The sequence below is a fragment of the Anomaloglossus baeobatrachus genome, chromosome 1, assembly GCF_048569485.1.
Source record: "Anomaloglossus baeobatrachus isolate aAnoBae1 chromosome 1, aAnoBae1.hap1, whole genome shotgun sequence".
Taxonomy (NCBI): Eukaryota; Metazoa; Chordata; class Amphibia; order Anura; family Aromobatidae; genus Anomaloglossus; species Anomaloglossus baeobatrachus.
This window is the reverse complement of record NC_134353.1, coordinates 857,321,195-857,332,657: the sequence shown is the minus strand read 5'-3', so window position 1 is coordinate 857,332,657 and position 11,463 is coordinate 857,321,195. Positions and strand designations below refer to the sequence as shown.

The 11,463-nt window shown below is 44.4% G+C and overlaps 1 protein-coding gene across 8 annotated transcripts in view; it reads right to left on the bottom strand.

Annotated features, from left to right (window-relative positions):
• Nucleotides 1-843: 843 nt before the first annotated feature.
• Nucleotides 844-11,463, bottom strand: part of PDE8B (phosphodiesterase 8B) — a 336,550-nt gene continuing 325,930 nt past the window's right edge. For all 8 annotated transcript variants that reach the window (XM_075325611.1, XM_075325559.1, XM_075325577.1 and 5 more), the window contains 2 exons: nucleotides 8,111-8,240; nucleotides 844-4,407 (listed from right to left, as the gene is read on the bottom strand). In XM_075325611.1, the coding sequence (XP_075181726.1) occupies nucleotides 4,292-4,407; nucleotides 8,111-8,240 (246 nt within the window). In that variant the 3' untranslated portion in view covers nucleotides 844-4,291. The remainder of the gene's footprint in view (nucleotides 4,408-8,110; nucleotides 8,241-11,463) is intronic.

Here is an 11,463-nt window from a genome sequence, read left to right as displayed (position 1 = left end):
AGTATCCGTCATGAATAATAAACTTAATGCAAGTCAATGGGAAGGCAGATGGGTGTTGCTGCTCTCAGTCTGGCGCCTCCTTCATTGGACGCGAACGTCATCCTCCTCTTTCTGAGGCCCCTGTGGACGACGCGTCCTACAACATCCACAAAGGCCAGCATTGCGGTCTTGCGCTTGCTCATTTTGATCTGCCACACTGAGGGCAGATCAAAGTATTGTATTGCGAATGCGCGGGCGGTCTTTGACCCTTCCTTGCGCCTGCACATCACAGTACCTCAGCCGGGCAGATCAAAGTGCGCATGTGCAATGCCAGCCTTTGTGGATGACGTACGACACGTCATCCACAGCGGCCTCAGAAGAAGGAGGACAGGGTTTTGCCAGATGTTGGAGGCGCCAGACCAAGAGCAGCATCACCCGTCAGACCGGACCGCCCCCTAGGTATTATAAAGGTCTTTTTTATGCTCTACAGTGCGTCCTAGCCGCTTATATACAATATTCTAGAAAACTGTATATAAGAGCTCACTGGTAGTGGCTGCAGCTCATAAGAGAAAAACCTGGTGACAGGTTCCCTTAAAGCCGGATCGGGAGAAGTCAGAGTGAGTTGCCCTGCAGACTCCTCTCCCAATGCCCAGACTCTTCTATCCACACCTATCGTCTCTGTCATTCTCTGAACTCTGCATAGCTTTCTATAATGAGGAAGTCTGTCTCATATTGCCGTGGTGCGGGTAGCATTAGCCGACTGACTGGTTCCCTTCAAAACCTAAGGGCAAATGCGCATATTACAGATATACTGTAGAACTCACACATATTTTAAAGTTCACACTTTGCGTCAATCTCTCTGTGCAAAATAGCATAGAAAATCTGCAATGTGTTCATTTACCCTAAGGGTGTATTTACTCTGGTCAGATATGGTGCACATTTACCACTGATTTCACCCTCTGTGTTGTAAAGGCTGAAATGCACAGTGGGAATTGGCAACTGTCACTCAATGGTTAAAAACTGGAAAGAAGTTTCATGAAAACTTTACATGTAGCCCTGGACCGGTTTCACTCGATACCTGAACACTTAGGTGCGACTATAGGTAACCCATTCAGAACATCACCTGAACATACTGTTCAGTTTGTGCTTTAGGCCGCTTTCACATTTCGTTTTTACCTACGTTCACTGTTCACTGGTCCCGTCGGAGCTTCCGTCCGAACACCCCTGCAAAACGGGTTTTGAAGGCATGCGCCGACGGGGCCATTGACTATAATGGAGCAGACGGAGTCATCCTGTGCTCTATCTTGTACCATTTTTGGTTATATACGCTTTCTGCAAGTGGACACCCGAACGTAGCAGACTACGTCTGGGTGTTCGCCTGCAGAAAGCGTATTCGCCCGAAAATGGTGAACCTGTTTTGTGGGGGTGTTCGGACGGAAGGACCAGTGAACGAAGTTATAAACGAAATGTGAAAGCAGTCTTACTGTTAGGTTGCAGAGGTCAATCCACAGTGTGGCTTGATTTACTCAGATTTTCTCCATTGTCATAAAAACTCATCCCATCCACTCTGCTGGTTCTATAATATGCAGCAAATCTGACCCATGGGAACATAGAAAGGAATTAAAAGGATGTCCAGCACATCCATCCATGTGAATAAAAAACATTGTGTCTTCTTAAATTCAAAATCCATTAAAAATGAGAAACAGCCATCTCCATTGAAAAGGATTAAATTAATAATCTGACACGTTTCTGGCGAAATTACCCTTAGTTCATACTATGACTAAGGGCGGTTTTGCTAGAAACGCGTCAGCAATGTTAATTAATCCTTTTCCCATAGAGTTGTCGGTTTGTCATTTTTAATGGATTTTCAATTAAAAAGAAATTATTTTTTATTGACCTGAATGAATGTGCTGGATGTTCTTTTACTTCCTTTCCACTAATTGTCTTGCTATAGCCAGATTAGTACCCATCGGGTTAAAGGATTCCACTGTTGTTATTGATACTAAGAGTTGCGAGCTACTTCTCTGTGGTTTCACTTCCATGGAAATGTACGCTAACTCCACTCAAAACCTAATAATTCAGGTATGATTGTTGGTGGCTCCATTATCTCACCCATGTCCCATACACTTATAGGAGGTGGAGACAGAGAGAACCAATTTATAAAGTCCACAACCTGAACAGTAGGTGATGTTCTTAATGGATTACCTATAGTCACACCTACCGTGTTTTTCCAAAAGTAAGCCCTTCCCCAAAAATAAGCCCTGGCAGGAATTTTCAATGTAAGCCTTGAATATAAGCCCTACCCTGAAATTAAGCCCTAGTCGCGTTTCAATAATGAAGTGTCCATCAGCTAAAAAAAGTTAAAGAATACTGTAGAACACTTCATTAAAGAAAGCACACACCACCAAAAGAGAGAAGAAAAAAGACAGAAGACCCCAAAATCATACACACCAGACGCCGAACGGGAAAACCTGTAGTGGAACGCACACCCACACACATCAGATCGCTCACACACACACATACACACATCAGATCGCTCACACAATCACACGTCAGATCGCTCACACAATCACACATCAGGTTGCACACACAAACTCACCACATCCAGCAATACTGATTGCTTCTAGCCAGCAGAGAATCCTGTGACACAGTGCAGTTGAACGCATAGAGGACCTGCGGTGGAACGATTCAATGCGTTCCACCACCAAATCTTTCATACATTGCACCGCAGGTCCTCACACTCCTCTGCACTGCGTCCCATCTTTCCCTGCTGGCCGGAAGCAATCTGTATCGTCGGATGTGGCGAGTGTGTGTGTGTGCCATCTGATGTGGGATTGTGTGTGCGACCCGATTGTGTGTGTGTGTATGAATGTGTGTACGTTATCTGATGTATGTGACTGTTCCGGCTAGAAGCAGGGGAGGACCGCTTGGAGCATACATGCTGGGAGCACCCGCCGAATATCGCAGGAGGACCTAGGAGCCAACCAGAAATCCGGGGTCTGGTAAGTATGATTCTCCTGGGAAGGGGGGTATACTTTTTTTTTTTTTTGGAGAGGTGCGTAAACTTACCCCTAGCCGTGTTTCCCCAAGAATATGACCTACCCAAAAATAAGCCCTAGCACTTTTTTCGGTGCAGAAAAAAGTATCAGACTCTTATTTTTGGAAAAAACACAGTAGATGTTCAGGTATTGAGTGAAGCTAAACTGGGGCTACATGAAAAAAGTTCATGAAGCATCTTTCCGATTTTTAGCCATTGAGTGACAGCTGAAATCCATAAGAGCGCACAATTAGTTACAGTTACCTGTACTGAAGTTTAAAATGAAATTACCATCCTATAAAAAAGTATCCACTTAGGCCCAGCTTTAGGCCTCAATTAGATGTCCGTACGTGAAAAAAAAGAACAGACCAATTTTCATCAGTGTATCAGCTTTTACCATTTCACCATTGCTTTACTCATTTGCCTCCCTTCCTCCCCCAAAAAAAGCCTCCCAAATCCTAGCAATGTTAAAAATGAACAGTACAAGGATGGGACTTGTATGGGTGATTTTGATTTCTGATCCGGCTCAAAAACAGACATGTCGCCATGATTTTTTTGTGGACAAACTGTCCACAAACAAATATGTACATTTGATCAGCACCAAAAATGTGAATGTGTATGTGTTTTATCTGGGAAAAACACATATAGAACACGTACGTGAATAACGGACGTCTAAATGAGGCCTTAGTGACTTAGCATTGGATTAATAAGTAAATAAATTCATGGTTCCTATTGGGCACATGTAAGAAGCCTTCCTGAGTCTCTGATTACGCCCCTGAATGTAGCCCTATACAAATATAGTAGATCAGTAGTAATCCAGGAAGGAAAAGATCACTCGTTCTTCCTTTCTCTATGATATATATGTAGCAATAACTGGCATTAAAAAAAATCATAATGAAATAGTCTGTAGTTCTTGTCTAGTGTATTCTACATTGATAATTAGTCAAGAATAACAAAGTATTTAAAATGCAAATCGGCGGTCCAATGTACGGATAGGCTGGTGAAGATGTTGATAGCAGTCAAGAAGAATGTTGGTGCTTGGGGTAAAATCCTAGTAAAAAGCTTGACTGCGATTGTGTGTAGGTATTGGTATTTCCCTTTGATTTGATGTCCATGCCATCATGTGGTCAACCATGAGCAAGTCTCTATACTGCTGCTCCATACAATCTTCAGAATACAGCTTTTCTTTATTCCGGGTTACACCACCACAGTAAATGGTTCACAGTGCAGGTAGGTCGGGAGGTCATGATCGTCCACTGATCGTCCAGACGTCCATTATTTGCTGATGTCAGATGAGCACCTGAGACTCTTGCACTTTAACTCATCCAACGATTTCCAATACTTGTAGTTTTCTGTCAAGTGTAGTATGAGGTTGGGTAAATGTGCGAAAGCTGAAAACAGACAAGACAATTATTTGGGATTCTAGTAGATGGATGAGATTTGATGGTTACCTACACTTATATGTTCTACATATTGAATACTACAGAGTTGAATTGGTGCAAATTGATTTGCAGTACCCGGTCCACTGGCTATGTCAGTAGTCTGTAACCATTGGATGCGGGTCCAGAGAGACACCTCTTACTTGACAGCATGTGTGGCTACAATTTTATTAGCTTACCTAGTGCAATGTGAAATCAATCAACAGAAGAGCCATGTACACTGGCATGTAGAAGGCAGCTACTAGGGCAATTGTCCAACGGCCACAGATTACGGACATAACTGATGGACAAGATCGTGCAAATCGCTTTGCACCAACTCAACTGTAGTGCTGTCCATTGCAATAGAGCAAAATCTAGAATTCTTAATCCAGGCTGAAAAATGTACATTAATAAAGTGAACAGAACTTTATTCGGGCACTCCTTCTAGAGTGACAGCTCTGGTGAATAGTAGAACTGTAATATTAATAGAACTATAAAGCTCAGCACAACTTCTAGTGTAATATATTTAGCAATGAGTGGTTTGTTCTGAGTCTACACTGTTACCACTGTATTTACACAGAGATAACAGGACATTTGAACAAATACTATACACAGCTGTGGACACTGAGAGCCAGCATTAGGAGACCTGCTCAGAGAGCTGCGGATGGTGGCGACTGGTGAGTTTACAAGATTTATAACAGCAGCTTGTCAGGAGCCAAGACAAAGGGAGTTCAACCGGTAACTGATGTATAGAAATCAATGGGCTGGAGAGAGGTGGCTTGTATGTTTGGAGTTAACCCCTCTACTGGAATATAGCTACTGATCGTGTCTGGGCAGGCTCTGGTGGCTAAGCTCCATAGAAATTTACTGTACACCATAAAGAAATAGAAACTATAATTGCAGAAAAATTACAGCAAAGAGAAAAAGTACGGTAAGTTGATTACAATCTTGTTTATGGTTTCAAACTACTTCAAGCAACTTAAAGGGGTTGTCCATTTCTCATACAACCTCTTCTGAATCCCAATGTTTTCTCACTGTATAATAACAACATTTATGCTAATTTCCATTGCCTGCCTCATTCCAGTGATGTTAGCACTGGTTTTCCCGGGGATCGCAGGACATTGTCATGTCGCATGAGACCTGTGAAAAATCAGCACTGGCTTCACTCTCCTCTCCTATGGACGTAATTGACATCCATAGGAAGCAGCTGCAGCTCACACTTCCTCTGGATGTCTTTGTTTGTCCAAAGGTGGGGAGAGTGAAACAGGCGCTGATTGGCTGCAGGGATTGTGTGACATAACAATGTCTTACAATCCCCTGGAAGGCCAGGGCTGCCATCGCTAGAAAGGTATCGGTGGCCGAGGTGAGTATAGGCGTTATTATTTTACATAGATATACATTGCATAGTTACATAGGTTGAAAAAAGACCTAGGTCCATCTAGTTTAATTAAACCAAAATTTGTTTGGTTTAATTAGTTGATACCCCTGATACTATATCCTTTTGGTCTTTTCCATCTAGTTTAACCTTCCTCCACCAATTATACATTTCGTCACAAAATAATTTAACTGACAATGTTGTTTGTACTGAGGAAGGGGCTGAAACTTAGGAATTGAGACGTGGTTGTCCAAATAGTGGACAACACCTTTAATAACTTGAGGATACTTCTTTAAAGGGAAACTGATGGATGATTCATGCTGCCTAAATCATAGGCGGATGAATCACACAGACTGGCTCCATCATTGCAACCAATTTTGAAACGCTATGAGGTTTCAGACAAAACCTACTTCTAAAAGCCATCCAGGAACAATGTGAAAAGAATGACAAGTCTGAGGCTGGTCTCCGGTGGCTTCTCCTCACTCTGCTCATTGTGATTGATACGTCTCCCTACACACTTACATAGGGAGAGACCTGTCAGTCTTGCACAGCGGGACCCGGAGAAGCCTTTGGGAACATATTGTTGTAACTAGTCCTGGTCCAACTTTTAGAAGTATGTTTACTCTGAAACCTCACAGCATTTCAGACTACAATGTAGATGGCTGCAATAATGGAGCTGAATTCTGAGATTTTTCCAGCTTCAGGCTATGTGCGCACTAGAAAGTGACTATTTCTTAAGAAAAAAATGGACCCTCTTATAGAATCCTGCACCAGCGGTAAAAAACTGCACCAAAACCACAGTGAAATCCGCATGTGGTTTTACCACGATTTGCCGCGGATTTACCGCAGGTTGGTCCCTGCGGATTTTTACCATTATCTATAGCAAAAAACGCAGGTACTTGCAGAAATTAAGTGAAATGCTCATTAATTCCGCAGCCGAAAATCCGCGGGTATAAAAAACAAAGTGTGCGCACAGCATTTTTTAAAACCCATAGGATTTGCTGGGGAATAACTTCAGCAATGTTAGACAGATTTTCTGCAGCAATTCCATGGCAAATCCGTAGCAAAATCCGTGGTAAATCAGCAGGGTGCGCACAGGGCCTCAAGTGGCTTAGTTCAAAACCAATTTGCCATTGTCCAGTTAGAAATGGAGAAATAAAGCAGCTTAGTGCCAGTCACTTCAATCTTCACACATTTCAACCTGAGTTTTAGAGAGCAGCTTATGCTAGATAATGAAATGTTAACCTAGAACTATACAACAAGGAGTGAAATAAGGCAAATGAATAGTGTCCGTACAAGTCTACTTATATTACATGTGCGGTCTGTACCTTTTCACATCACCGTATGTGCACATACAAAAGCCTACAGAACCTGTAAAAGTACATAAGGCTCTGTTCATATCTGTTCTGCTATGTGCTAGGAAAAGCACAAAACTGACAGTGTCCAGTATATAGGTACGGATGGTTGACCTCGGGGAGATCAACATCCAACACTGCGGAGACACCATCAAGTGTTTCTCAACGCAGTGACACTAGAATAAGGCCCCCTGGGAAAATATCTTGTTTTACATATTTTTCCAGGGGGCCTTGTTCTAGTGTCACTGCGTTGAGAAACACATGATGGTGTCTCTGCGGTGTTGGATGTTGATCTCCCGGAGGTCAACTATCCTTACCTACGTAGTCTTCTACTAGGCATAGCTCCCACTAGCCAGTTTCCTACTCCACACTGATGAGGGGCAAATTCCCCGAAACAGCGGTCTGTGGATGGATACCATGTTTTGGTATAGGCGGTTTCCTTGACTGGAGACTGCCCTTCCCATGGTTGTTCCTTCCCGATGAAAGACCTGACTAATTTCCTGCCAGCATTGAGAAACATGTGATGGTGTCTCTGCGGCATTCTTGTTTTGCATAGTGTCCAGTATATAGCAGATCTGATCAATTGATATATAATGGATCTGTTGCACTCCATGGTGTCAGTCATTTTACCTCCTCAAACTACTGCAGCATGTTATTTTTTTCCAATATCTATGAAGTGATCATAGTGCTAAAAGTTGATTTTCTGGTCCTGAGGAAGAGGTCCCTGCACCTTGAAACGCGTAGACCCATGGAATAAAAGAGTGATTAAACTATCAACATCTCTACATCTTATTTGGCGGATTGCGCGGGTTTAACCCCTTTTTCTCCTCCTACACTGAAGACTTTGAAGTGATCATAACAGAGCCTAAAATCAGCTGTGAACAGAACCTAAGATGCAAATTACAAAGAAAACTTTTTTAACTAAGAAGACAGACGCGGATCTTACCATCCCATGCATCAAACATGTCTGTGATAAAGTAGTCTATGAATGATATCTGAGATTTTGGTATGCTACAGGTGTTCCGGTCAAATACTGGCATAACTACAGGCAATCCTTGTCTCTTCTCTTCATCAGTCTGTAAGAAAAGTGAGGAATGCAGTTAAATATAATTTCACGTACAGTCGTACGGTATGGATTTCTAAATTTCATCGCAATCATTCTACAACTTTCTAATATAATCTCTGTATGGTGTCAGAGAATGAAAACGAGAGGAGTCCAGATCTCCGGGCTGCCAGATCTAACACACCCGGAGCTGTAAGAAGGAGTTATGGGTTTTAAGTGTAAAGGCCACGTCACACTAAGCAACATCGCTGCTAAGGAACAACTTTTGTGACGTAGTAGCGATGTTGCTAGCGATGTTGCTGTGTGTGACATCCAGCAACAACCTGGCCCCTTCTGTGAGGTCGTTGGTTGTTGCTGAATGTCCTGGGCCATTTTTTAGTTGTTGCTGTCCCGCTGTGAAGCACACATCGCTGTGTGTGACAGCGACAGAGCAACAACTAAATGTGCAGGCAGCAGCTGCCGGCTTCTGCGGACTCTGGTAACCACGGTAAACATCGGGTAACCAAGAAGCCCTTACCTTGGTTACCCGTTATTTACCTTCGTTACCAGCGTCCGCCGCTCTCACACTGCCAGTGCCTGCTCCCTGCACACATAGCCACAGTACACATCTGGTTATTAACCCGATGTGTACTGTGGCTAGGAGAGCAGGGAACAGGGAGCCGGCACTGGCAGTGTGAGAGCGGCGGACGCTGGTAACGAAGGTAAATATCGGGTAACCAAGGTAAGGGCTTCTTGGTTACCCGATGTTTACCGTGGTTACCAGCATCCGCAGAAGCCGGCTCCTGCTGCCTGCACACGTAGCAGAGTACACATCGGGTAATTAACCCGATGTGTACTGTGGCTAGGTGTGCAGGGAGCCAGCGCTAAGCGGTGTGCGCTGGTAACCAAGGTAAATATCGGGTTGGTTACCTGATATTTACCTTAGTTACCAAGCGCAGCATCGCTTCCACGCGGTGCTGCTGGCTGGGGGCTGGTCACTGGTTGCTGGTGAGATCTGCCTGTTTGACAGCTCACCAGCAACCCGTGTAGCGACGCTCCAGCGATCCCTGCCAGATCAGGTTGCTGGTGGGATCGCTGGAGCGTCGCTTAGTGTGACATCTCACCAGCGACCTCCTAGAAACTTACCAGCGATCCCTATCAGGTTGTATCGTTGTTGGGATCGCTGGTAAGTTGTTTAGTGTGACTGGGCCTTTAGGAACAATGTTTCTATTTACTGACAGTAAGCAGAAAACTTAAAAATGGATATTTACTTATGGTGAAAGTTTTTCCATCTGTCTTAATGAAAAGAGCTCTGGAGCAAAATACAACATGCTGATTTCATGGCATATGCTAATTAATATTTTGTTGCCCCTTTTGTCAGTCTGTGCCCCCAAAATAGAACAAACCTATGCCAGCTATAGGCTGGTGTACAGTTGCGCTATAATTTCTGGTGTAATTTATAGTATATTTTTTGGGCCCTGGGACAGGAAATTTGTCATCCGGTTTAGGTTTTTGCTATGTATTCTGAGGGCAGAATGATCTAGGAGTTAAGACACAGAATTCAACGATGCATCACTTATTATAGGCTGTGTGCTATTGTTTCCACACAACGAATGTTTTATCACCAGGAGATTTTCACTCTCCAGGCTACAGCTTATGTGAGCCCTGGTCCAACTACACCCCGTACTTTGATAAGCAGCTCACTATGCATAAACAATGTACACACAAAGCTGTGGCATGGGCGGGGTTAGCTTTCTGAGCTCTGCTACATGCTACATGTAAGAACTCTGATTGTGTTACAACTGTTTCACTCAGTAAAGTAAGTGACACATCACTGGAATCAGGGTCTCTTTTCCTACATTATGCTGCTGCTCTCAGATGAGATAGGAAAAACCTAGTTACAGATTCCCTTTAAAAACAGCAGGGTTGACATTAAAAAAAGAATAGACTTGTAAATTTGCAAATATATACAGGTAGTCAAGTCATAGTGCCCAAAAAACTGTATGTGTTCTGGCGCAGAGTCTGAATAGCAGTGCATGTGTAGCGCCCCTGAAGCCATCAGGAGCTACAAGGTACTGCATGCTGTCAAAGATGCAGGGCCTACCTCCAGGGACCCAGAAGACCAGTGATGGTAACACCAAAACACATATATAATCCCTGTTTTTCCCTTCCCCATGGGCTGGTGACAGACTAGGGTTGGACCCAATGGATGGCCACTTAGGGGTGGAACCGATCCAGTCTACTAGACGACAACCAGGGAGGAGGGGTCAGACAGTCAGTAAGTGGAAGTGTGAGGAGACGAATGTAACCGTACTGACGGGAGAGTTTAGCAGTGACCAGTGGGCCCAGACGTGTGGTTGCCAATGGAGTATGGTGGAGTACTCCTGTAACCATAGCATCGACAGGGTGCAGAGCCCTATGTCAGGCAAACACTCCAGGCAGACCTGATAAAATCTGCACAGTGAGGGGACCATCCAGGACCTCACTGACCATAAAGTTCGGGGGCACCAGCAGTGACGGGAGAACCAGGGACCGGAACGGAACACTGACCCTACAGGATTCACACTGCCCGCCGTACAGACCAGAGACTGAAAGACTACCAGGAGGGGACCCCCAGACGCTCAGAGTTACGGGGACCCACCAGCCAAAGACAGGTGCAGGGGAAAGAAGCCACCAGGTTACCACACCGGCACTGGGACTAAGGGGACCAGTAGTGAGGACCAGCCTTCTTCGGGTTGCCAGGCATAACAACGCTGTGAGTAAAGAAACTAGTTACAACTACCCCCCTGGGGTCTGGCCCTACTTGCAGAGGGCCCAACATCCAGGCTGCCATTAACATCAGCCCCAGAGAGACTGTGCAGCGGTGGCTCCATCTACCAACCCCTTTCAAGCGACCCCCAGGGTCACTGAACTGGGCAAGGGTTACCCAGTGAACTGTCCCCGTAAATACACTGCCCGAGACCAAGTACCCCATAGCCCTGGGGTGAGTCACATGGAGCTTGTACAGTATATTGCAGAGACATACAGACTCCAAAGGCCTCATGCCTGGAGGTACTCTTCTCTGGAAGCAATACCATTTTTTTTTAGCAAATAACTGTATGAAATAGGAGGCATGCGGAGGTATTGTGCATGCCTCATGGACCTACATTGCAGCTCTATTATAGCATTGCACAAATGCAGCTTTAATTTGGCAGTGTCAGCCGTATTATAGCTGTATAGGATATTTTTTCTATACACTTCTCTGTCCCTGACCATGA